General features: G+C 44.6%; 3 protein-coding genes across 6 annotated transcripts; 1 reads left to right on the forward strand and 2 right to left on the reverse strand.

The window, feature by feature from the left end:
* Positions 1 to 71: 71 nt before the first annotated feature.
* nots (nothepsin) lies at positions 72 to 3,715 on the reverse strand. Its single transcript, XM_047022597.1, has 9 exons — positions 3,523 to 3,715; positions 3,180 to 3,360; positions 2,943 to 3,060; positions 2,572 to 2,690; positions 2,079 to 2,278; positions 1,837 to 1,962; positions 1,528 to 1,672; positions 1,199 to 1,297; positions 72 to 983 (listed from the first exon to the last, which is right to left on the reverse strand). Exons 1-9 carry the CDS (start codon positions 3,597 to 3,599, stop codon positions 774 to 776), a joined length of 1,275 nt encoding a protein of 424 aa, XP_046878553.1. The 5' UTR covers positions 3,600 to 3,715; the 3' UTR covers positions 72 to 773.
* Positions 3,716 to 4,105: 390 nt separating this feature from the next.
* Positions 4,106 to 10,099, reverse strand: cct2 (chaperonin containing TCP1, subunit 2 (beta)). Its single transcript, XM_047022472.1, has 15 exons — positions 10,027 to 10,099; positions 8,574 to 8,648; positions 8,398 to 8,463; positions 8,141 to 8,252; positions 7,930 to 8,006; positions 7,468 to 7,580; positions 7,030 to 7,232; positions 6,742 to 6,842; positions 6,436 to 6,563; positions 5,989 to 6,092; positions 5,506 to 5,754; positions 5,139 to 5,242; positions 4,951 to 5,050; positions 4,663 to 4,804; positions 4,106 to 4,478 (listed from the first exon to the last, which is right to left on the reverse strand). The coding sequence occupies exons 1-15, from the start codon at positions 10,027 to 10,029 to the stop codon at positions 4,448 to 4,450; spliced, it is 1,608 nt and encodes a 535-aa protein (XP_046878428.1). The 5' UTR covers positions 10,030 to 10,099; the 3' UTR covers positions 4,106 to 4,447.
* Positions 10,100 to 10,802: 703 nt separating this feature from the next.
* Positions 10,803 to 22,658, forward strand: cpsf6 (cleavage and polyadenylation specific factor 6). Of its 4 annotated transcripts, none has more exons than XM_047022467.1 (12): positions 10,803 to 10,920; positions 11,934 to 12,143; positions 12,332 to 12,435; positions 12,853 to 12,998; positions 13,549 to 13,722; positions 14,273 to 14,386; positions 15,747 to 16,242; positions 16,699 to 16,821; positions 17,499 to 17,614; positions 17,813 to 17,966; positions 18,266 to 18,501; positions 22,113 to 22,658. In XM_047022467.1, the coding sequence occupies exons 1-11, from the start codon at positions 10,861 to 10,863 to the stop codon at positions 18,486 to 18,488; spliced, it is 1,920 nt and encodes a 639-aa protein (XP_046878423.1). In that variant the 5' UTR covers positions 10,803 to 10,860; the 3' UTR covers positions 18,489 to 18,501; positions 22,113 to 22,658. The 4 variants fall into 4 exon arrangements, with proteins under 4 accessions (XP_046878423.1, XP_046878424.1, XP_046878425.1 ...); XM_047022468.1 differs by having other exon boundaries at positions 10,804 to 10,920; positions 18,302 to 18,501; XM_047022469.1 differs by lacking the exon at positions 16,699 to 16,821 and having other exon boundaries at positions 10,804 to 10,920.
* The last annotated feature ends 2,450 nt before the right edge of the window (positions 22,659 to 25,108 follow it).

Below are 25,108 nucleotides of genomic sequence, written 5' to 3' on the forward strand. Positions count from 1 at the left end.
CTGCAGAATCTGCATAATCTTTGATAATGTCAAATGAAAAATGCATTGTTTTATAGTCTAACATGTTAAGTTTATTGTGTTAGACTTATGAGACGTGTGGCCCAGGCATTACACAAAGTAGACTACGCATTATTATTGTGACACATTAAAATAACAATCAATTGCAGCATATTCATATGGTAATAGGCGTATTCCTTGTGCAAGATAATCACAACTTTCAGATTATTTGCCCCAGCGTCCAAAAAGGATTGCGATGGAAATCAGATGTGAAAATGATAATTTGAAGTGATTTCATTTTATTTTGGCCCACACGTGCAGTCTGTGTCTCCAGAACTGCACATTAGGATACATGTCAGGCGGTCTGTAAGATCTCCTAATTAGAACATAATGAGGTGAAAATGTAGACGCTATCCCTCGAGGCGCTCAGTTGTTGCCAGTGTTCCAACAGATCCGTCACTGTGGGGACATCTAGTGGCTGAAGAATGCTTCTACATAAGATGATTGGACAGTTACATATAGGCCATCAGATGGAGATCTGGACACATTTTTGCATCTGGATGCATAAACTTAGGTGTGTGTAGAAGGGCAGTTGTCAAGGATTTCAGTCCCCAAGACAATATTCCACATTCCCGAATCAAGATTGAGCTTGCTGAATAAATGGCCCTATTGAACCCCTTAACAATGTGGGCATTTGTGTGCTTATATCTGTGTGAAACCGTTTCCCTCAACCAATAAGCCTTTATTGACTCCAACAGAATTTATCCAACAGCCGATTAAATTTTTCTTATTTTGTCCAGATGCCTGTGTTTTGGTGAGCCTAGGTGACGGGCTTTAGCCAGCCCGATCCGGTCCTGACCGCGGTCAAAGATGCTGTAATACTCCATCAGAAATAGATCTCCAAGAATCCACAGCGAGGTCGTGTCCGAGGGTAGGTCTACTGCTTGGAACCCACTGAAACAGATCTCTCTGTCACCCAGCATGTCCTGTGGGGAGAGAGAGAGGGGAGGGGCAGAGAAGCCAAGAGAAAGGCACAGATAAACACAGCGTCCCTCTGTTTCATCAAAAGACACACACCACTTGATAATTATAGCAATAAAGAAGCAGCCTAATAATAGTGTTGGGGATCTTCTGTGGGTGTGAAAGGAGGTGTCCAGTAAATGTAAGGATGTCACAGTGTTTGGTGAAGCAGGTGACCCACCCTCCGGATGTAGGAGTCAGCTGACAGGGCAAACTCCACCCCAGCGATGGTGAAAGAGACCTGGGGAAGACTGGACACTCTGGAGCAGTCCACGAGGTACTGGAACATAACATATTTCAGATGCTTTTATCCAAAGCGTCATACAAATTGTGCATTTAGAAAGTAAAACATAAGATCAAGGATCAGAAGTGTTCAAACAGTAATGCTAATTTATCAGGAATTCATATTCACAGGCGTAAACACACACATAAACACAGTACACGCAGGAAAACAAAAGCTGAGTCTGGTTGTCAACAACTGGATTTGGAGTAAAGACAGAGGGCTCATACTTCACCAATGGAGGTGGGTGTGGCTCCAATCAGCTGTTGTAGGGAAAGGATTTCATGGGATGGGCCAGTGATGAGGGAGGTGCCTGTGTCTATGATGGCCTGGCAGCCTTGAGCACAGTGAGTCGTGGTGCCCTGGACTTTAATACTGCAACACACACACAAACATACACACACATGCAAGCACAGACCACATACACAAACAAACACACGTGCAGACAGACAGACAGACACACACAATTACAGACAAGAAATTGATCTCCTAAGACTTATACTTACACGATTTGTGATGTGTATGGTGCGGTAACTGACTTGTCTATCTGGATCTGCCAGTACCCCTTCACAGTAACAGGGACCCATTGGATTTGGCCAATGAACAGCGCCTCATCTATTCCGCCTAGCAACAGCTCCCCCTCTGGCTCGGTGGTACTTTTAGTCCTGGAACAGTCAAACCATGCACTTCATCATCCTCTTTGATATCATCGTCGTCTTCATGTTTATCATCCTCATCATTGATGACATCATCGGATCACGGTTCTGCAAGTGATCCTTACCTGCTCAGGTAGAAGGAGAAGACGGGAAGCTCCACTAACTTCTGAGCCATGATGGTGTCAAACACAGGGTTTCCCAATTCGGCTGCCAGGGACGGGTACGCCAGCCCCAACACGCCGTCGAATTTGGCCATGACAAACATGAATCCAGGCTCAAACACAGACTCCCCAAACTCCTGGTTCACCACTGTCACATTCGATATCTGGACACACACACAGGTGAGAAACTAGGTATTGAATACATGCTCGATATGGAAATGAAATTCACTACAGAACATTTGTCAAAAATCATAAATGCATTATGTGTACAAGTATGACAGAATACAACATATTATTATAACAGCAGTGGAATAAACCATGCATTTTACACACTATTTGGCACATCCCTTGGATAAAAGTCAATAAATACAATTGCTAAAATTGTTTAAGGCTCTTTTGAAGCATTCTAAGCTCGTGTTGGAGGCGTAAAGGTTGAAGGTGTCAACAGTGGCGCCACCTTGAGGGTTTCCTTGGCCATGATGCCCAGCAGGTGGCCAGTGCCATAGTGGATGCCAAACGTCCGTCCGTCATGGTTGAAGGTGCTGGACTCAAACGCCTTGAACTTGTTGTGCACACCTGAAGACAGAAGAATCCGATAAAAAGTACATCATTACGGAATCGCAACACTCACCACAGGCCTCGCTCACGTACACCTAAAGACACGCACACACTTGATCATCACTGAATCGCTGTTTCTTTCATTTTTCTTCCTTCCTTGAGGGTTGAGGATGGTTGAGGGTCAGTTCTATGTTTGTATGAGAAGCCCTCTGTGACATTGCTTGTAAAAAGGGCGATACAAATACATTTGATTTGAATCTTGACACTCACCACAGGCCTCGCTCACACAGTAGGAGGAAGGAACCCACAGGTCAGCTGAGCCTGTGTCAAACACCACCATGAAGTTCTGCTCCGGGGTACCCAGGCTAATCAACCCATAGAACTGGGCCTGGGGCGCACACACACACAGTTACATAACACATTGACATAAGAGTTACATAACGCCTCCCTGTACGACAATGCCCGAGCAGCGCCCCATCGTGTTAATGGTGCTGCATCCCGACTCACGTCCATGAAGTTGTAGAGCTTCAAGCTGCTCCGGCTGAGACGCAGGGAGGGGGTTCCAGGGGGGTAGCACTGGGCGTACTTCCTGGAGAAGGTGTCCGGCTGGTGGTCCCTCACGAAGGCCTCCAGAAGCTGACTGGCTCTGAGCTGGGTACGCACCGTCGCCATGCGCTGCAGTGGAACTCTGGGTGGGATGGGGTGTGTTTGATTTGACTCACCATAGGCATTCACGAGATGGATACATTGAGTGAGCAGTCAGACAAATTGAATACAATCTGGTATTTCAGAGTACTGTAGTCCTTGTGAACACAGCTGCATCAATCAAAACACACGTGACTTCTCTTACCTGATCAGGCCCTGAGCAGTCCATGAACAGGCACAGTAGAGAAGGGTCACAGCCAGCCACCTCATCCTTGAGTGCATGTGAAGGTAGCTTTATGAAAGTTTCAGTAAGCTATCTCAGAAGACCAAATAGGACCAGATGCAGAGCTCTGATCTCAATCCCTCTGTGAACTGATGGTGATACTAGTGATAACTCCGATCACAGGGTGACCCAGTTTGATCCTTTAGCCAGTCACTGCGACCGAGACCTAGGAGATATTGTGGACAAAGCAAATAAATCTTGTTTACTTTTAGTGGCCATAAAAAACTTGTAGTCAATGTAACAGACTAATGAATAGTTTACCTAATAGTTTAATTAAACAGACTAGGTTATTATACATTTATCTTATGTTTTCCCCCCCATGTAAAAATATTTTACAGAATCACAGTAATGCTCCATATAAACAAAGTATTTTTCATATAAAATCCAATCTCAAAATCTTTGCAACTGTAACATATTCTGTTTGTATTTATGTTCAGATTATGTTCAGATTATAAGCACTAAGTATTTTTATATATTTATAGTACAAACAAAACACAAGACGAAGAACCAGTCAATTTTCAATTTTATTTCAGTAAACAAACAACTTCCATACAGCCGTTGGGGTGAGTTATACAGATAGCCAGGTGCCAGCGCTAGCAAGGCTAGCCGGGAGTTAACATTAGCATGGATAACCAGGAGCTAGCGTTAGCATGGCTAGCTGGAACAGTGCTTCTACAGGTGCATCTTTAACATGGATATCAACAGAGTTTAAACTAACCAGGACTTCTATCACTCAAGACCAGGAGGTTATAAATACACAGATCATCCCTCTCCTCTAAACATCCGCCATGACTGTTACACCCCCCCCCCCATCCTCTTCACCCTCCTCTTCCTCAGGCTTGTAACATTAACAGGGGTGGTGGTCTGGAACTCTCTTCCTGCAGGGGGGAGGAGATGGGAGGAAAGAACATCAGTATAACAAGACAAACACACAAGAGCAAGAGAGAGGCAACCACAAGATTAGAAAGTGAGAGAGGACAGTGCAAACAGAACAAGAGAAAGATCTTCAGACATAAACAGCTCTGAACAGACAGGCCTATGGAGAGACAGGTGTCTACAGACCTGGGCGCAGCCTTGATGATGTTGTCCACTCTGAGGATCATCTCTGCTGCCTCGGCAGCACTGAGCAGCACCTGCCTCTTCACCTGGAAGCTCTCGGTGATGCCCAGCACAGCCATGTCTCCGATGGTGCCCTGGTTCATGTCTGGAGAGGAGGGTGGAGTTAGAGAGGACACACAGCACACACATACCAGATATAGGCACGAACACACATGATACACAAAAAAGCACACACACACACACACAACACACACTTGGCAGACCCACGCACACACAGTTGTAACTACTGACCGAGTCCAAAGGTGATCTTGTTCTCCTGGTGGGCAGCCCTGAGCTGGGCCACCAGATCAGCACTGTCATAACCGGCATTATCAGCGATGATGGTGGGCAGCTGCACAAAGGACACGTGGTGAACGACACAGTCATAACAGCTGTTACATGGTTATTATAACATGACACCAGCACCTGGGTGGACTTACCATGCGGAGAGCTTTGGCAAAGGACTCCATGGCAACAGCCTCTTTTCCTGGGGTCCTGTTGGCCAGGTCGGATACCACGCGGGCCATCAGCATCTCTGAGCAGCCTGGATGAGGAAGGAATGTTTAAGAGTGTGTTGGTACATTTGTGTGTGTGTGTGAAATGAACATGACAGAATGTTTGACTTGTGTGCACCTCCTTCGTAATACCATATTTGTGTGTGTGTGTCTGTGGCGTGTGCCTGTCTGAATATGCGTGGGCACGAGCATGTGTCTGTGTGCAGGTATACGCATGTGTATGTGTCTGTGTGCAGGTATACGCATGTGTATGTGTGCAGGTATATGCATATGCGGCTGGACGACCCCTCACCTCCTCCGAACACGGTGCGAGTCTCCTTGACGGTCTGGGCCAGGACGCAGAGGGCGTCGTGCAGCGAACGCTCCGCCTCGTCCAGGATCTGCTGGGTGGCGCCCCGCAGCACGATGGTGCACGCCTCGCCCAGGGACACGCCCGAGAAGTGGATGAGGGTGTCCTCACCGATCATCACCTCCTCGATCAGCTTGCAGTGGCCCAGCTTCACCAGCTCAGGGTGGTCGAACGTGGACGTGATCTCTCCACCTGGGGCAGAGAGGGACGGAGGAAAAAGGAAGGATGGACGGAGGAAGATGGAGAGAGAGAGATGGATCATTCTCAAATCTAATGGGCTAGCTAGAGTATAGAGCCCGGACAACCTTATTTCCACATGTACATAAAAACATGCACATGCACTTTCTGTAAAGGAAATGCTTGATTCCCAGACTTCCTTGCTAATGCTGCATTATCAGTATAACCCCAGTGTTTTCCCCTGTCTACCTGTGACCAGCGCAAGGCGCTCCACACCGGCGAAGTCTGCGTGTTCGATGGCCATGACGCCTGCGGCAGCAAACAGCTGCTCTGGGTAGTTATAGATCAGCTGCCTGGAGGAGGGATGGGACGAGAAAGTGCAGCTTAGTACAGGATAGTACATGGTAGAACAGCATAGTACATGACTGAACATTACAGCACAGAATGGAAGCCATGGTTAATATTAGCTACTCCCCTCGAGGTGTGTATTTTAGTTGGCGTATACCATTTCTCTGCAACTTCCTGCTGCACCACAGAAATCAATTTATCGCCCAGCCCTAGTTTGACTTATATTTAACATAAATATAAGTCATAAGTGCCATAAGTAGCAGATTCTATGCGAGTAGTGTGAGTAAATAAGTAGCAGTCGAGTGTGTGCAGAAGCAGCAGGTGTGTGTGTGCAGAAGGTGTGTGTACCTGTTAATGAAGCAGTTGATGCCGTGCTTAAGGATCCTTTCAACCTTCTCCTTCATCTTCTCCTTCTCGGCCATCTCGATCTCGGCCACCTTGGCTGTGGAGTCCACACGCACTCTGGAGCCAAAGATCTAACAGACACACACACATTTCATAAAGGTACACTATGACATACACCAATGTAGACACCCTTCTTATTCCCTAGCTATATAATATCCCTCCTTTTTAGATGCAATGATATAGGAGATCCTTAGTGATCAGCCTACTCTCTTCCAGTCCAGTGGGGATGGAGAGGAGGTGAATTCTGACCTTGATCTTGTCTGTGTCCATGCCGGTGTTGGAGATAAGAATGTTGACGTTCTCAAGTCTCTTGGGCTGGTTCACTCCAATCTTCTTATCCAGCAGGAAACCTGGTCAGAAAACAAGAGCTGCAGTTAACTGAACCAAAGACCGTTATCACTCGGATCTAATACCACACACAGCTCCCTTCACCACACACAGGTTCAAGGTTCTCTCCGGCACTCCATCATCAACAGCCACACACACAGCAATGGCATCACACACAAACACACATCCGTCTCCTTCTCAGACACACACCTTCGTCCAGGTAGGAGTCGGTGAGGCTGCCCCCCAGCTTCTTGATGACGTGGATGGCCTCCAGGTTCCCTGAGCCCCTCAGCCTGAGCACAGCCTCCACAGCCAGCTTGGAGAAGTGGTCCTTGTGGTGCGTCAGCAGCTTGGAGGACAGCGTGGTCCGGGCGATGTTCAGAAGGTCCAACTCAAACTTCTCTTGGTCGTTACTGAGGAGAAAACAAATCCGAAATGTTGCATCTCCAGCCTGGGGTCTGCATCACCAATAGACTCTGGAGGAGGGGAGCCCTTCACTGAATTACTCCCACTGAGATTTAATACGTTATGTACGTTCTGGGGGAGTTTTCCTGGTCTTCTTTGGGGGTTATCGACAATAATTTAGCAGACGCTTTTATCCTGTGACCTTCTTTCCTACTTCAGTTCGGAGAGAGTGTAGTAGTTTACCCATGGTCCACTGCTGCCTCCTTCAGGGCCTCGCGGGCCACCTGCGTCGCCTTCCTCCAGCCAGACACGATGATGTGGGGGTGGATCTTCTTGGCGATGAGCAGCTCGGCTTCCTACAGGACATGGGAGATGTGAGGTCAAGCTCTCACACCGAATCACAGCACCCTACAGAGATCTCTGCCAAGATGGAGAATTCCTTCCACAGTGATTAGTGTACTAGGATGTGAACGCTGTTATGATGGTTGCCGGCGAGGCGTCTTACATTGTCTAAGTGTTTGGTTTTATTGTCGTTAAAGGCTTATCTTCACTACGGCAATAAGCATGACGCTAGTCCTTCTGAATCATCTTTGTGACAATACCGACAGTAGACTGTGCATTGCAAGAGACCTAACAACTAGTCAGAGTTCTCAGAGCTACACCCTGCTGTGTGTCCTGATTGGCTGAGCTCCTCGGTGGTCGTACCCTGAGCAGCTCGGCAGCCAGGACTGTGACGGAGGTGGTGCCATCTCCAACCTCATCATCCTGCACCTTGGACATGTCTGGAACACACACACACACATACACATTAGGCAGGGAGGGGAAGAAACAACAGAGGAGTACTAAGGTTTTCTTGCTGTGTTTTAATGAGGTAGTTAGTATAACCGTGCTAGGAGAACAAGAGTCCATTACTCACCAACCAAGACTTTGGCAGCAGGGTTGTCCACGCCGATGGCCTTGAGGATGGTGGCACCATCGTTGGTGACGGTGACTGAGCCCTCCCTACCTCCGCCCAGGAGAATCTTGTCCTGGAAAAAAACAAAGGAAGCAGAGTTTACGCCAGAGACAAACCACTTAACAAGCATTAACTTGAGTCCCAAGAGTACTGAGGTGTGCGACAAGTGTGTGTGACAGAGAGAAAGAAAGAGAGCGAGAATCAGGTTATATACGTACCATTCCCTTTGGTCCCAGGGTGCTCTTCACCAAATCCCCTATGGCAATGGCACCAATGAAGGAGGACTGAGGGCAACAAGCACACACTTTAGATATATGTTTTTGTTAAAGGCCATACACACAGAGAGAGACAGACTGCAACACACATACACACAGACTGCAAGTGCACAACTTACAAGGCGGGCTGTCTCAGCTTTCTCCTCATCAGCTCCATGTCTGAAGATGTTCACCGGGGCCATTGATAAGGAAGCCTGAGGAACACATCACGTGACAGTGAGTCTCGGGAAACTCTAGAGATAATGAGGATATGCTTTGTGTTCGGTTAGATCAGTGGTTCCCAACCCTGGTCCTCGGGACCCCCTGTCCTGCATGTTTTAGATGTTACCCTGCTCCAACACACCTGATTCAAATGAATGGTCGTTAACAGGCTTCTGCAGAGTTGGATAACGACCCATTCATTTGAATCAGGTGTGTTGGAGCAGGGAAATATCTAAAACATGCAGGACAGGGGGTCCCGAGGACCAGGGTTGGGAACCACTGGGTTAGATGATCTGTTGTATGTGATGTTGTATTTGAGTTAACTAAGATGCATGTACGGTTTTGCATAGTAATGTTTTTACAAAGGTAGTGAGAATATGAATTTGAATTAAGGTATGCTATAATAAACAAGCATGTTAAAATAAAAATTGTAATAGTTACATGTTTTCACTCATCCGGTTGATTAACAAGTTACCCTAACAGTTTACTAATTGAGGAAACTGAATTACAGTCAATTATGACACATAAGTAAATAAGGCATAACTAACATGGCTTTAATTTAGTTATTTACTGCTTCAGAGTTTTTATTGTATTTTATTAAGCGCTCCATATATAGTAATAATATCGGAAACCTGAAAACGGATTCATTGCGTTGTGATGTCTGCATAGTGCGACAGAACAGATGCTAGCGAGCTCCACCTACTTCTCCCAAGAAACCGCTAGAAGCTTTGCAGCCGGTGTGGCCTGAGTGACAATAAACTAACTACCTTTAGCATTCAGTCAATCTAACGTGAACCGAGTGAGATGCAAACAATCTATCCAATGTACATAATTACTCGATGTTATTGCCCAACAGTAAAACACGCAAGCCGTGCTCAAAATCGTCCAAACCCACCCGTTCAGTATGATGATGCTAGTTAGCAGCAGCATTACCAAGCAGAACAATGCGTAACACCCTTTTGCCACAGAGCCTTACCATTTAAGTAGCTAGTAGTGCTAGCTAAATGGTAACTAGCTTTACTGTCACAATGATGAACATTGAATTTAGTTGTGAACTTTTATGGGCCAATTAGTGTCTGGGCTGGAATACGTATTTTAGCGTTTCTCAACTAAACTAAGAAACTCAAACCGGCAGCTACTTAATCATAGTTCGCTAGTAACGTCGTAGGCTAGCCAGCTAGCTTAGCCACGCTCCATGTGCTTCCTCCCTGTCAGTTTATCATTGGTAGTTAAGGGATAAAACACCCCGTTAACTCGGGCCGTGTTCAACTATGATACTATGCATTTGTCAACGTTTGCTTCGGAACAATGAAGAATATAATCTAGGTTGTCGGTGTGGAGGAAATAGTCAGAAGAAAACGGTTCACTTACCATGATTTCTGTGAGTTGAAGGCTGAAGCCGTGCACGCACAGAGAGAAGGAGGACTAGTGGAGGATGACGCAGCTACGTAGCAGACAAGACAGAGAAGGGCGGTTGGCATCCAATTAAACAATACAAAAGAAATGCCTGGAGATTATTGACATTTTTAGACATGTATTACGTTCGTTTTGAAAAGGAGAATGAATATTAACACCGTTATGATCTTTCTTTTTTTTAACATTTGAGATAGAAAACCCCGAGACAAAGTATAGGCACAAAATATAACTTGTTTTTAGATCCTGCTATGAAAAGTTTATTTCACCCTCTGTCCGTACTAGATATGTTTTCCAAATACCATAGCCCTTATTTAGAATAGTCTGCAGTGTACTTTAAATGTATGATAAGTCCATCACTGGAGGTGATGCAGGTGGTGTTAAATAGGCGAAGGGTTTGGGCACACTGCGTTGAATGCAACGCGCAATATTGGTTGTGTGAGGGGTGTTTGGTGGAGGAGACAGTAGAGCATGTACGGTTGCAATGCGAGTTGTGTGATTTTGATAGGGAAAGGTTGGCTGAGACTAAAGGGTCAGGGAGGCTGGCTGGGTTGTGGAATGGTTGGGGTGGTCAAGGCGTTTGGGTATATTGTGGGTAGGTTGGTTTTAATAGGCTGTGACAGGCCACACACTTCTGCACTGACGCAGTAGAAGGCAGTGTGTGCAACTTTAAGTTGGATGCAACCCGCCAATTTAAATCAAGGAAGAACACTAGTAGGATATGACGCAAGAACCAGTTCCTGTTTGCATTTTGTCTGCTCTGTCGTTCGTAGAGAAGCTGCTGAACGGAAAATGGCGGACGGTGTGGATCACATCGACATTTACGCCGACGTCGAGGAGGAGTTCAACCAGGTATGCATAAGCATAACTTTGTTATTCTCTGCGCCTTGATAGCTCAACATTACGTTGCTGTTTATTTTATTGTTGTGGTTGCACTAAAAGCTTATTTGACTTATGAAGCTTATGCCTCAAAGAAGGCTGCAGGGTGCTTGCCGCTTGGCAGTGCAGTGTGCAGGCGCACAGTTTTTTTCACTGCGTAAGATGGCTAAACAAGTAGCCTACGCAAACGCTAGTTGGTGAGAAATGAAACGTGATGTTACATTTTGCCCTCAACATAGTACTCTTGTCCTAACGTAAATCCTAAATTATCGAAAGACATCTAGTTTGATTGTCAAGCTGACGTGCTAACGCCTTTGTTTACGGCCAAGTCGAATTCATTGTGCTGTGCTAGTGACGTGCGGTGGCGCCTACAAGGCCTTGCAGTGTGAAAAGCGTGGCCCAGCGCAGGCGAGCCCTTCTACGTTGTTAATATTTGAATACAAATTAATCGTTAATGTATTTACGAATATACATTTGTAAATAATTTAATTTTCTATTTTGACCGAGAAATAGCGCTAGTTTATTTATTACCTATGCTACTTTCCCCCGCTTTCCATCAAGAAGCCGCTGTCTTGCGATGTTATTGGTGCTCCCGATGCATTCCCTTGAGTTCGAGCAGTGAGGTCAGGCCAGCACATGTTAGCTATAGCTATGTTGAACAAAGTCACGTTTTTGTAGCCAACTACATTGTTGTCCAGGCAATCTGTGTTTTTAGTGAATCACGATACTTAAGTGCCTTACGGTCTAATTTCGCAAATGAAGCCTGCTAATGTAGAATGTATGTCGCTGGAATCACGTGATTATGATCCTGACTTTTTCATCAAATAAGAATTATAATTATAATCAAGCAATAAATGTAAACCCCCAAACAAATTAAATACATTAAATGTGTCCTTCTTAAAGATATATTTGCTGTCCTGTGTACACAGCTAGCTGATCTAGTTACCCGTGACTACACCTTCACATTTCTCTCCTTCCTATTACAGGAAGCAGACTACCCTGTTCACGACCAGATAGACCTGTACGATGACGTCATCTCGCCATCAGCCAATAACGGGGATGCACCTGAGGACCGGGACTACCTGGACAACCTCCCTGCCCCGGGGGGGTCAGAGGGCAGCAAAAGTGCCCCGCCCAACGTAGTCTATACCTACACTGGCAAGAGGATCGCCCTCTACATTGGAAACCTCACATGGGTTAGTCTTCTGTTCCTGACCTGTGTGTGTGGGATGGGAGGGATGGAAAGAGACGGGGAGGGGAGGGAGAGGGGAGATATGCACACCAGTGGGAGGAGAGTGAGATTCAGGTCACTCTCACTTAGCTCAAAATACCTCCCATAACAGGATGCAATGGAAGCTATATTGATGAGATTTTCTCTCCCCAGTGGACGACAGATGAAGATTTGACAGACGCCATCCGATCAATAGGCATCAATGACGTGCTGGAGATAAAGTTCTTTGAGAACCGGGCCAACGGACAGAGTAAAGGGTGAGCATACTGCCTGATCAAGTTTGAATAACCACGGCAGAATAAAAGGATTTCAAAGGAGCTGAAATGTATAGTTTCAAAGAGAACATCATATTTGAACACTTTCCATTTCTTGGCTGTAACCACTGAAATTGTTTTAGAATACCATGATTATCTTCTGTCTGTACTAACAATACAAATCCTCCGCCTTTGGATGTGGGAATTGCTCGGTGGTTAGAGATTTTCACTGTAGATCTCAGGTTCATGTTTTCCACCGTGCATTTCTTTGGATAAGTATCTGCTACAAAACATTAATTCCTTCTATCAGGATGTTTGACTATACACCCCATGGTATTTAAATGTTGCTCTGGCGGAATAAGTAAAAGCAATGGGCAGTGAGTGTGTCCCAGCTTGTTGACGAGCCTGGTCCTCCCCCAGGTTCGCTCTGGTGTGTGTGGGTTCAGAGGCTTCGTCCAGGAAGCTGATGGACCTCCTCTCAAAGAGGGAGCTGCACGGACAGAACCCCATTGTCACGCCGTGCAACAAACAGTCCCTCAGCCAGTTCGAGATGCAGTCCAGGAAAAGTAGGTGGACATGCACGCTTGTTACCTCACGCTCTTTACCCCACTGTCTGCCCCTCGCAGTCTGGGTAAAACTACCGCGTTGAGATTTTGAACTGATTTTGAATGAGATTTCCTGTTATAACTCATACTGCAATACTTAAAATACCTAATTAAATCCCTTGGTTAACATTTAAATACACAAATGTATTAATTTATATTCTATATGGGATTTGTCTCAAGCTATACAGTCAACTAGCACCCGTTGAACACCTGTAGAGTACTGCATTTGTGGTGATTGGTCTGGGATTGGCTATATTCTATGTCTAAGATTACTCGTACTGCACCACTTATGACTACAATGACTCAAAAAACATTTAACATTAACTCTGAATTGCACTCAAATTTAAAGTTGGTCCGATACACATAATAATAATAATAATAATTGGCAACATAAAGCTTGATATCCAAACTAAATCAACAGTGCACCTCAGCAGCAAACGAGTGTCTAGAGTGGGGGTGTTCTATATGAGATTTGAATGTTCTCCCTGTCCTTCTGCCACCTCATGTCCAGGTACACAGTCGGGTCAGATGTCCGGTGAGGGCAAGGCCGGGCCTCCAGGCATCGGTCCGCGTGGAGGGTTCCCCATGGGCAGGGGCAGAGGCAGGTTCCCTGGTCCACCAGGCCCAGGGGGAGATCGCTTTCCTGGACCCATCGGCCCCGGAGGTCCCCCGCCACACTTCCCTGGTGAGTCCAGAGTGTCAGCATTCAAACCTGACCCACGGTCAAGGGTCAATGCATGGATTGTGTGTGTGTGTGTGCACAGAAGGAGGTCGGTCACCTTAAGTCTCGCCCCGGCTAGGACACATTGACCCCCAGAATTTCTAGAACTATCTAGTCTATCTCCTAACGTAGTCCTATGGCTTCCTCCTCTGGCTGTCAATGCTTTCATAGTTCAAAGTCTAAGCCTGAATTAGACCTCTTCAGCTCAGTCTATAGACCCAGAGTATATTCTTACAAAGGGGTATTCAGGAGGACCTGTATGGGCCTGGACATCATTATACAGGATTATAGGATGGCTGCAGGGGTTTGTCAGTGTAAGGCTCGTAACGCCCGCTTGGCCTCCGCACATCCATCTTTATTTTGTCCTACTCTATCTCATCATCATTATCATTCCTTTTTCCCCATTGTTCTTCTCCTGGCGCCTGCCCTGTGTCGCTGTTGCCAGCCAGCTAGCCTATCAGCTGCTGGGTGAGGGGGAGGAGCCAGTTGTGATTGGTGTTTTTTTCCCCAATAGGGTCAGGGATGAGGCCACCAGAGCTCATAGCCCATAGACACCAGGATGGCCATCTGATGGATATGAATTTCAATTGCTTCCCGCCGGGGCGAGATGGCAACTGGCGACCCAGAGGTGAAACGCCTCAACTCCTAAGTACTACAATGACTGACTGGCTAACTGAATGACTGACTGGCTGGCTGACAATAACTGACTGACTCTCTGACTAAACAGACATTGTCGTTTGAGTGCTCTTCCTTTTAAAGCTAGAAACGTGACACGTGCCAACATGTCGGGATGCTCAGGACACCTTTTGGTTTGAAAAAAGTGGAAAAAAGTTAGACTTAAAGTACAAATAAAACAGACATTGTAACATGGGTAAATGAAAGGACTTCAGAGACTGGACTGCAAACTTGACTAACCCGTACTCACACCTCGTCACCTACTGAAGCTCCGGTCCCAGACAGCCTCTCACCGTGCTCCTTTACACCACAGTGTGCCCTGGGCCTTTGCAGTGTAATGCTAGCTCTCCATGCTGGGCTGGGTTGAGAAGCTGCCCTGGGCATAGACATGCGTGGTCTCGCGTGGCCTCGCGTGGCTGGGTGTTCTGCGTTCATGTCTGGCCTGTCTCCTTGCTCCCCCAGACTGCTGCCTGAGTGTGTGCTGTCATAACACGCTTGTCTGGAGCAGCTTGTCAGGGCTGCCCAGAAGTGCCAGAATGTTCTGTCGCTGCACATGCACTTCATAGCTCCCTTTTTTTTAATCTTTTTTTAGTTTAACTTTTTGTATGGTTCTTCCTGCTCTCTTCCTCCATGGTTCCCATATCTTTCTCTGCCCCCCCCCTTCTCTTTTCCATCTCGCCCCTTCTTTTGCGCCGTTTTCTACCATCGCCTTCAATCGCTCTTCTCCCCCTCATCACTCTGTGCGAGTGTTTCTCTCTTCCTTTGCCTGATTTAATGGAATGGTCTGCTTGAGTCTTTTACATCTATGGAGAATTATTAGGCTTATTTATCCAGCATCTAGAAGTGACTCCCTAAACTGTCTTGAGCTTTAAGCATGAACTAATGGTGTGTGTGTGGGGGGGTGTTATTAAAATCTTTAATACTTATTTAGTTGTTAATGTTATAAGCCGGAAGTTCTACCATGGAACATTCAGGCCCTGTTTCCCAGACATGGATTAATCCTAGTCCTAAAGTAAGGCTTTCAATGAAGCTCTCCATTGAAACATTTTTTTATCTAGGACTAGGCTTAATCCATGTCTGGGAATCTGGGCCTCATTGTTTGTTATTGTACTAACATAATGTATCCCCTGGGCCTAGTGTTGACAAAGTTGTCTCATGGAATTATATAGATCTTTAGGGAAGATTTATAAATGCTTGGTCTGCTTGGTGCATTTCACCTACCAGATCGTGAATTATTAATCTTAAAAGAAGATATCTAGTGTCAATTGTGAATTCTGACTGAGGTGGATTTGTGTGTTATGTTTGTCTTTCAGGTGGTATGCAGGGACCTCCTCGGCCCCCACCCGGACCGCCAGGTCCCCCTGGCCCCCCCGGCCCCCCTCCCCCAGGACAGGGCCTCCCACCTCCCATGTCTGGTCCCCCCAACCGTGGCGACCGGCCCCCTCCCCCAGTCATGTTCCCCGGTCAGTTTGGTCAGCCTCCCATGGGCCCCCTCCCCCCAGGCCCCCCACCACCAGGCTATGGACCCCCTCCAGGGCCACCTCCTCCACAACAGGGCCCCCCACCTCCAGGACCCTTCCCACCTCGCCCTCCAGGACCCATCGGGCCCCCCCTTGCGCTAGCCCCACCTCCACACATGGCCGGGCCCCCCCCAGGCGGTCCCCCACCAGCCCCCCACGTGAATCCAGCCTTCTTCCCACCTCCTGGGAACAACAACATGCCCCCCTCAGACAGCCGCGGCCCCCCAGGACCCAACGACCCCTACGGACGCCCGCCGCCATATGACCGAGATTACGGCCCCGGTGGCAGGTAATGGAACTACAAGCACACACACACCTCTGCCTCAATGTGTCTCCCCTGTTGTCCACCTATTTCATCTATTCCTTTGGCTCCACCCACTGTTGTCTGTGGGCGGGGAATCAGAACAGCATCACTCTGAGAATGTTAAAAGGACTATTGGACATTTGTTTCACAGACACACACACACACACACTGTTCTATGTTATCCCTGTATGTAGTTGGTAACACACTGCTACCCATCCCAGATACCTGAACCCCTGTATCATGAATACATACATGACCATGATACTAGACATCTATAACACGGTACAAAGGGACTCATGTCATGTGGTTAGGTTGGGCAGCTTTAGCTAAAGTGAAGCAACTTTTCATGGTGAGAGTTTTGATCATGCCAGTGAATCTGAACCTCCCTCCTCCATCCCTCCTTTTTCTTTCATTCCTCCTTCCTGCGGCCCCCCCTGCCAGAAACCGCCACCCCCCTCTAATCTGTGAGTTTGACCCCAGACCGCCTCGCGACCCCTGGACTAATGAGGGGCTGGTCGATATGAAACATGGCGGACAGAGCTTGTCTAGTGCGAGCGACCCAGGGTTAGTAGAGCACCAGTCACACCAGGCTGGGACACTACAACTCTCACCCCTCCCCTTTAAACAACAACAAAACAAACACACACGCCCACACACTCACGCCTGGCTTGATATGAGTGGATGCTTGATGTGATGTCATCTTTAGGACCTGTAACTAGCCCTTTTATGTAGTAATTATGTCTTGTTGTATTTCATCTTTTTTGTTTGTCCCAAGTATAGTGCCCTGCTGTTGTTATTGATAGTCTCTCGTCCCCTGGTGGATGAGGTAAACGGGCGTTGGGTGGGAGGGATGAAGCTGTCCCACTGTGGCTTGAAGTTGATGACATAACACTGTGTGCTTCCTCATTGGTCAAACTCACCCTCCCCTTCCCAACCCCTCTCTTTGCTCTCAACACCTCTTCTGTCCCAAATCAACACCTTAGACAGAAAGGTCTATTGTCTGGTTGTGTATTCGATCTCCTTTTAGGAGTTGATTGGACAGATCTTTTAAGCCTTAATATGTTGGCCAACCAATCCTCTCTGATCTGTTAGTCTATGAAGCGGCAGGTATTTAAAGGGTTTGATTTGGGACGGTTGTCTCTCTTCCAGTCTCTCGGGGGGTATCTTCCTCCTTGTTTTGGGTGCTGTTGGGGAGGAGTGATTGGACAGGACGATGACCGTGACCTCTATTTGGTTTCCAGGGAGATGGACGCAGCACGGACGCCGTTGAGCGAAGCAGAGTTTGAGGAAATCATGAACAGGAACCGCGCCATCTCCAGCAGCGCCATCTCACGAGCCGTGTCAGACGCCAGCGCAGGTACGACACACACACACACCCTCACTCACACTCACTCAAGCTCACACACACTCTCAAGCTCACTCACACACTCACGGGTGCTCTTATGCTCACACTTCCTCATCTTTGTTGCTGTTCACAAACACGTACACAAAGATGCAACCTGTTGTGTTCCATGAGACCCCTGGTGTGAGGTGACTAACTCCCTCTCCTCCCCAGCTGACTATGGCAGCGCCATCGAGACCTTGGTGACAGCCATCTCTCTGATCAAACAGTCCAAGGTGTCGGCTGACGACCGCTGCAAAGTCCTCATAAGCTCTCTTCAGGACTGTCTCCATGGCATTGAGTCCAAGTCCTACGGCTCAGCCTCCAGGTACATACTTTTACCTGCCTGCTCCAGACACACCTTTATCTGTTGTCGTCCCCCCGACATCTTTATCTCCCCAACACACACACACACACCTATCCCCACCACAAAACACCTTTACCTGTCCTCCCTGACACACATGTACTTGTCCCCAAACACAGATTATTATTTGCATGTTGATGCACTTTCCACCGTTCACCTCATCTGTGATACATGTGATCCCTGTCACCATGTGGTAGATGGGAGTATACTGACCCACTACTTCAAGGCTTTTATATATGCGTTTTCGTTTACACCAAAAACAGAGGTCCCAAATCAAACCCTATCTCCTGTTTGGACAGACGAGAGCGGTCTAGGGAACGCGATCACAGCCGTTCTCGCGAGAAGAGCCGCCGCCACAAGTCCCGTAGCCGCGATCGGCACGAGGATTACTACCGGGAACGCAGCCGGGAGCGAGACAGGCACCGGGAGAGGGACCGGGACCGCGAGAGAGACCGTGAGAGGGAGAGGGAATACAGACACCGTTAACGGGATAGGGGAGGTGTGTATGAAACCAGGCTAGGTCCTCTCTCTGTCTCTCTGCTATTAACCACCTCTGTCCTCTAGGAGTAGGGCCTGGGAAGGGGGTGGAGGGGACCCGCTAAACCCAGCCCTGGGGCAGCGGCATTGGGCCTGGAAAGATCCAGGGAAATACAGGTAAGGTGCCCTGGGCTCTCTGGTAAGTCCAGGTAAGGCCTTCTCTCTCTGTTTTGTACCTGTTTTCTGACTCATGACCAGTTGTGTGTGTGTTTATACTGTATGTCTGTATCATTCAAGGTTAACATGTCTGGGAGTTATGTTCTTAGATCTGTGAATATACGTGTGGTCCATAGATACTAAGATACAAGGGTTGAGTTTGTATGTCTGTTCTTGGCAGTTGTGAAATGGTAAGATTTACAAAGTTGTAACATCTTAAGTTAGCAACAACTTAAAAAAGGTCAGGCTGTCTGTAATTATAGTTGACATAAATATTTCCTGAACTTTTTGTTTTGGTTCTAGTAATGCTGTGACTTGGTTTGTCAATATTCCATTAGGCAGATTTGACTGCTTGACAGGTTTTCCACATTGTCAAAATCTATTGCAACCATCTCATGGTCCTTCTGGGTAGAATTGATATTACTGCACACGGAATGTCCTGTAAATATTCACCCAGGCACCTGTAGGATTCTGAAATGTCTGAATAAATAGGCATATTGAATCTTATTGCATTGTAAGGCCTTTGATGACCAAAATGCATTGCTATACCTTTGAAATGGTTATTGTCACATAAATAAGACTATGCTTTCTAACTCAGTTATTAGTTTGAGAATTTGTAAATAAGTTTTAATACTGTTTGCTCTTCAGTTCTATTTGAGGATGGCTTATCTGTGGTAAACTATTGCTAATAGATGTACTGTTCTGAGAACCTTAAATGTTCTGTTTTTACTTTTTTCAATCTCAAATTGAAGGACCAAATTTCACCTAAAACTAAAATAAAAGGTAAATATGATAGGGTGAATGAATAGGGCCAATGTAAACAAGATTGTTTACTAATAGTCTCCATAATGTTTTATCACATGAAAGTTGGGCATGTACTGTACTCTGACTGACCTAAAGGTTACAATGTGATCAGCTGCACTTTTTTGATGCTCTGAATTGGAAACTAATTTGTGATCAGTTATTTTATGATTGATAACACTGGTACAAACTCGGCATTAGAACTATTGTGTGTAATATAGCATTGTTCCTTTGTAGTCCAGAACTATATGTATATATGACATTTCTTGACAAATGCTTAAATTGGCCCCATGGAAGTTTTATTGTAACACACAAGGGCAATCTAGGTTGTCCTGGTTCTGTTATCTCAGGGCTCATAGGCTGTTGTGATCAAGTGTTAGTCTGCATGCCACATTGGATGCATCAAACACATGATTGTGCTTTGCAGTAGGGCATATGTAACAAATATATGGGTTTTTCTCTATTGTTGGTAGTTAAAATAGGGCAAAATCATTTTTATTTAGATAAGTTACCAAGTTGTTTATGGTCAAGTTGAATCTTTACCTTTTATCCTGAAGAGGAACAAACACATTCCATAGTCTTTTATAAGAAATAAAATACTAATTAATTCAGATTTGTGTAAATAAAAGAATATAAGTTGAATTTTTGAATCTTTTCACAGTTAAACAGTGAAATGGGTATTACTCTTTGCATTTATTCAAAAACCCTTTTCGCTTGCACGTTGATACCAGGAAAAACGGTTCTATGTGAAACTATTTTGTGACAAAAATGGATGCCTCGTTTGAATTTACAGGCTTCAGTACATAACCTCTCTGGTGTTAATCTAGACAAAAATGCCTTATAAATGTAGAAAGTAAAATAAATATTGTATAGGCACTGGTACCTTTCAATACACAGGCATGCATTTTTATAAAGTGGACTGAATAGGAACTGATGAGCCAAAAGAGGTTGATTGCTGACCCTTGTAAATTCAAATCTTTATCATTTCCTCTGACTTGTACGAATGTTTCCTTGGAAACTCCTGGTAACCATGACAATTGCTGGTGTCCTGATAGTGTCAAATTTAACACCCCCTCTGATCATAGCTTTGGGGGCCTTCGTTGTGTGTGCGTGTGTTCGCTATGATGAAATGACTAGCTATTTCTCCAGTTTGTCTGTAGGTATGACATCCTGTTCTCGCAGGCATGGAGAAAGCAGTCCTGATCATCTGACATTTCTTCACTCGTTTACCTCTTGCTTCTTCTCTCATCTCTTGCTCCTGTTCTGTCTCCCCCTCTCTCCTCATCTGTCCCTTCCTTGTTCTCTCATGCTCTCTCTGTCCCTCTCCATCGCCGTCTTTCTCCAGCTTTTTCCTGTTTCTTTTTTCTCCATTTAGAAATATTCACATCTAATCATTTTAAAGTTGTTTTGGTGCCTCTCGGTGGTTGAGCTCAGCATCTGCATGGAAACCATTTTGAAATGGTCAAAGCAATTAGATCATTTTTTTTCAGTCTCAACTAAATATTTGAGACTATTTATACCTAGATTGTAATATGATGTATAAACATCCCTAAACAAACTTAATAAATACACTTCAGAGTTCTAAATTCTAAACCCTGACCATTAGAACCAGGTGGCTTCCTGTCCAGGTTCTGAGGTCCCATAGAGAGGCTGGATGTTCTGTTTGGGGGAGTGTGTTCTGTAAAATGTTGCTATCAAAACGTTTGCATTTGATACCTCAAACTATACACCATGAAAAATTTGACTGGAGTCGGTTGGTTTTTAAAAACGTTTTAAATTTAAAGTTACTATCCCATTATTGGAAATGTTCTGTTTTGAATTAATTGCAAAGATAATAATTAGATAATACAGTTAAAGAATTGCTGTAAAAAATAATTACATGGTGAATTGACTGAGACTTAGAAATAACAGTGATATTATCTTTTGGAAATGATATAACTGGTCAAAGACGGTCTACTTAAATATTGGATTGCATTTATATTGACCTGTTCCTGTACAAACGCATGCTTGTCATCTAATGTAGAGTAGGCTGATCTGTACTCCTCTGTAGCGTCACATCAGACTGCTCTGTCGCACTAGGCTCTGCCGCTCGTCTAGAGCAGTCCATCATATTATGTTCTAGATCTGCAAGCGCTAGATATGTTCACCCTGGTCTCTTGCTGTTTTCCATTTCTCACTTTTACATCTGTGCTCCTTGTCAGATATAACATTTTACTTTAGAAGTAAACGCCTACTTAAGAGTTATATTCTCTAAAAGATTATGTACATTTAATGGTTTTTGTCCCCTTCTGCCCAAGTTATTCTAGGTGTTAACTATAAAAACATTTGATATGATGAACATTTCACTTGATTTGTTGTGTCAGAAAAAAATCTCAGCTGATGCCAAGAATGTAGTAGTTTTTTTGCATGGCACATATGAATCGTATTGAAAAATGGCAGAAGCGTTTGTCCAGTACTTGTAAATTCACTGCTCTTGATATGACATACTGACAACATTGTAGTGGTAGTCTGCATGCCTGTGTGTCATCAGTATGTGTATGTAGAGGGGAAACAAACAAACATTGAATGTTGGGCTGCCCCAAACCAAACTCCACCCTCCGTTCTGACACCTTTCAGTTAACGGACGAGGATCAGGAGGACAGACAGCCAACGCTCCACCTACTGGCTGCTTCTGGAACTACACCCCCTCAACCACCACCTACCTGCGCCCCTGCTCTGCTCTCTCTCTCTCTCTGCTTTTCTGGCTGAGGACTGGGATCCCTTCACAACTGTGTAAGAAAACAGTATAGTTCTGTCAATCTGTACTCATGGTAAAACCTGAAAAAAAAGAAAGTGACTGCTCTTTTGATCTTTTTATTTTTACAACCATTTTATTTGATATGACAGTATAACTGTGTGTGAAGAGGTAAGCTTTGTGAACTGAGGGTAAAATGTAAAGAATAAAATGCCTGCTCTATCCAAAACACATTGATAAACATAGACTTTACTTTTTTGACTTGCTATAATGTGTAAATTGTCAGTTTAGTCGTTGTTTTTATAGAGATTTCACTTTTTTGTTTTCTTCTCAGTGTCCCATTAGGATAATGTTTGTAAATGTCTCTGCTTTTGATGATTAAAACTAGAATCTGTGTTGTAATAAACTGTTTGTTGGGGTTGACACTTCATACTTGACATCCTTCACGTGCAACTAAAGTTTATTTCAGTTGAATGTATTTTTTCCTTTCTAGCTTTTTTTTATTTTTATTTTTACAAAACAAATAGTTTGAACGAGCTCAGAACTAACTTGATGTCATTAATTTGACCTGTGGTTGACCAAATTTTAACTAAAGGCCAGTGTTTTTTTCTTTGTCACTGTCAAATATTGGCATAAATGGATACATAAAATTAGTGTTAAATGTAATGACCTCAACATTTTAGTCAAGGTGTTGTATTTCAATCCAAAACATTTGGTGTTTTTTCAATTTAAAAACGATTGATTTAATGTTCCGTTATGTTTTCTGCCTGGAGGTGAAAGGTTGTTTACTGGATACATCGTAGTATGGTACTTAAGAAATATTTTTTTAAATACGTTTTTATTTGTTATTTTTTCCCAGTTTATTTTGCCTTTAGTGATGTGTGATCTTATTCAGTGTTATTTCAATTACTTCAATATGCATTATAATTAGATAGGACATTATTCATACCGTTGAAATTGGCATTCTTAAGAGTCAGGGAAGGCAGAAAGACCTGTTAGTGCTGCTTTTGTGCCTTTTAGTCTGTAAATATCAATTTTTAAAATTGTAGACATGCTCTTGGGCATGGTTATACTTCAGTTGTTTGCTAAACAAGCCACTTGCATTTAAACGACACTTCCATATTGATATTTATTTTGATTGATTAATTTGATTTTAATCGAGTGATTTCAAAACAAATGGCACAACACAAAAGTAGCACAAACTATTTAGTAAATCCCCTGTGAAACAGAATGCAAATATAATGTGTCCATTCTGCTGTTCGGTTGGTCTGTGGTTGTGATTTTAGGGATTCTCAGACAATGCTTAAGATCCCCCGTTTTCTCTTCATTGTGGTAAATCTGTTATCAAACATGATTTGGCAGGCGTCAAGCCTCTTCTGTACATGTCATGTCTGGTAAGTGATTTCTCCAAGGAAGGGATTAAGGGGATGGTACATCGTTCCTGCTTCTCTAACTAGGTTGTTGTAAAGTGAACGGGTGTCAATTAGCCTGCGTTACAGGCAGAGTAAGGAAGCATTGACAAGTCTCCCCAGGGTCCCAACGACAGCCCAGCTTCGGCCGTGATGGACTAGAGAAGGGTGAGGCCCCTGACTGATGGTTGTCGGTCATATATACAGACTTATGTGCTCAGTGTGTTGCTTGCTGGTGGTTAGGCCCCTATTGAAGAATTTGACAGGATGACTAGTCAGTGACTCAAATAACATGCCATCTTGGGATGTCTGATTTTAAGAATTTATATTTTCAATAAGGTTTCACTGCATATTGGCAGCCATTTGTGGACAAATGATGCACCACATCTGCATTCCTTAAGTGGTGTGTATTTTGTACATAGACGAGTCCTACAGCGATTCAACAAGAATGTTCTGACTCATTTTGTATAGTTATTTTTTACAGCTTTGAGAAAAGATGTTTTGTTTTTTGTAAGTCAAAAAAATATAAATGGTCCTTAATATGTAACACATGTTGAGGAGGGGGGGGGGGGGGGGGGTCTACAATGCACTGTCTTATTGAATGTCTCAAAATAAAGTAGTTCATTTTCTTGACACTAGTGCTGATCAACCGTTTAGGGCTCAATATTCCTCATTCTGGCAATGGCTAAAAGTTAATCTTTGGATCACTTGGATGTCATGATATTGAAAACCTCTTGGGCAAAAAAAAAACATGTAATGGTGTTTTTTTATGTATAGCCTTAATCATTTGCAAGGCTAGATAGGTTAACCTAGAATCCTGTTTTTGTTGACAAAGTTTATATTTATTATAGCTTTTGTTCAACCCCCATGTGTGAATGAAACGGAAACGTTTACTTTTTGCTTGTTGTCACTTCTCTCCGCAGCGTGGGCATACCAGGTAAGTAAGTTATAATGTTCCACGGAAGAGGACCAGTTTGGACTACAGGGGACCTGTTGCGGCGGTAATGCTCAAATACCCTTTTTTTTTTTCTTTTTTTTTTACAGATTTGACCAGTAGTCGTTCTAAAAAACTACCCTGAAATAGTTGCGCACACCGTCACATTAGGCTATTATATTTTATATATATATATATATATATATTGTATTAATTAGATTATTTACAGCAACATTTTATGAGCTGCATTTTTGTGGTTAGTAAAAGCCTCGTTTTACTAACCACAGGTAGACCTAGACCTGGTACGTCGCTGTAAGGGCCACCATAGCATACTCGTGCAGTAGGTCATTATTTCGTGAGAATTTGCAGGATCTTTTGCACAGCTCCAGTTAAACTGTACCTGCTAACACATGCCAAATAAAATCTATAGTGAAATTTCAATTTGCTTATTGTGCTTTCTGTTCATTTGCTTTGTAGACTGTATAGCCTTGTGTCCATAGGCCAAATGCCGACATCTCAATGGCTAAATATTGTG

The sequence above is a fragment of the Hypomesus transpacificus genome, chromosome 7, assembly GCF_021917145.1.
Source record: "Hypomesus transpacificus isolate Combined female chromosome 7, fHypTra1, whole genome shotgun sequence".
Taxonomy (NCBI): domain Eukaryota; kingdom Metazoa; phylum Chordata; class Actinopteri; order Osmeriformes; family Osmeridae; genus Hypomesus; species Hypomesus transpacificus.

Excerpts from the sequence above, each read along its gene's own strand:
- cct2 (XM_047022472.1), bottom strand. Across the intron at positions 8,464-8,573 it reads AAGCTGAGACAGCCCGCCTT|TCCTCCTTCATTGGTGCCAT; the intron begins GTAAGTTGTGCA and ends TGTTGCCCTCAG. Across the intron at positions 7,581-7,929 it reads TGGCTGCCGAGCTGCTCAGG|GAAGCCGAGCTGCTCATCGC; the intron begins GTACGACCACCG and ends CATGTCCTGTAG.
- cpsf6 (XM_047022467.1), top strand. The coding sequence starts at position 10,861 with ATGGCGGACGGTGTGGATCACATCGACATTTACGCCGACGTCGAGGAG. Across the intron at positions 12,436-12,852 it reads GCCAACGGACAGAGTAAAGG|GTTCGCTCTGGTGTGTGTGG; the intron begins GTGAGCATACTG and ends GTCCTCCCCCAG. Across the intron at positions 16,243-16,698 it reads GATTACGGCCCCGGTGGCAG|AAACCGCCACCCCCCTCTAA; the intron begins GTAATGGAACTA and ends CCCCCCTGCCAG.
- nots (XM_047022597.1), bottom strand. The coding sequence starts at position 3,599 with ATGCACTCAAGGATGAGGTGGCTGGCTGTGACCCTTCTCTACTGTGCC. Across the intron at positions 2,691-2,942 it reads CTGTGTGAGCGAGGCCTGTG|GTGTGCACAACAAGTTCAAG; the intron begins GTGAGTGTCAAG and ends TTCTGTCTTCAG. Across the intron at positions 984-1,198 it reads CTGACTCCTACATCCGGAGG|GACATGCTGGGTGACAGAGA; the intron begins GTGGGTCACCTG and ends CTCTCCCCACAG.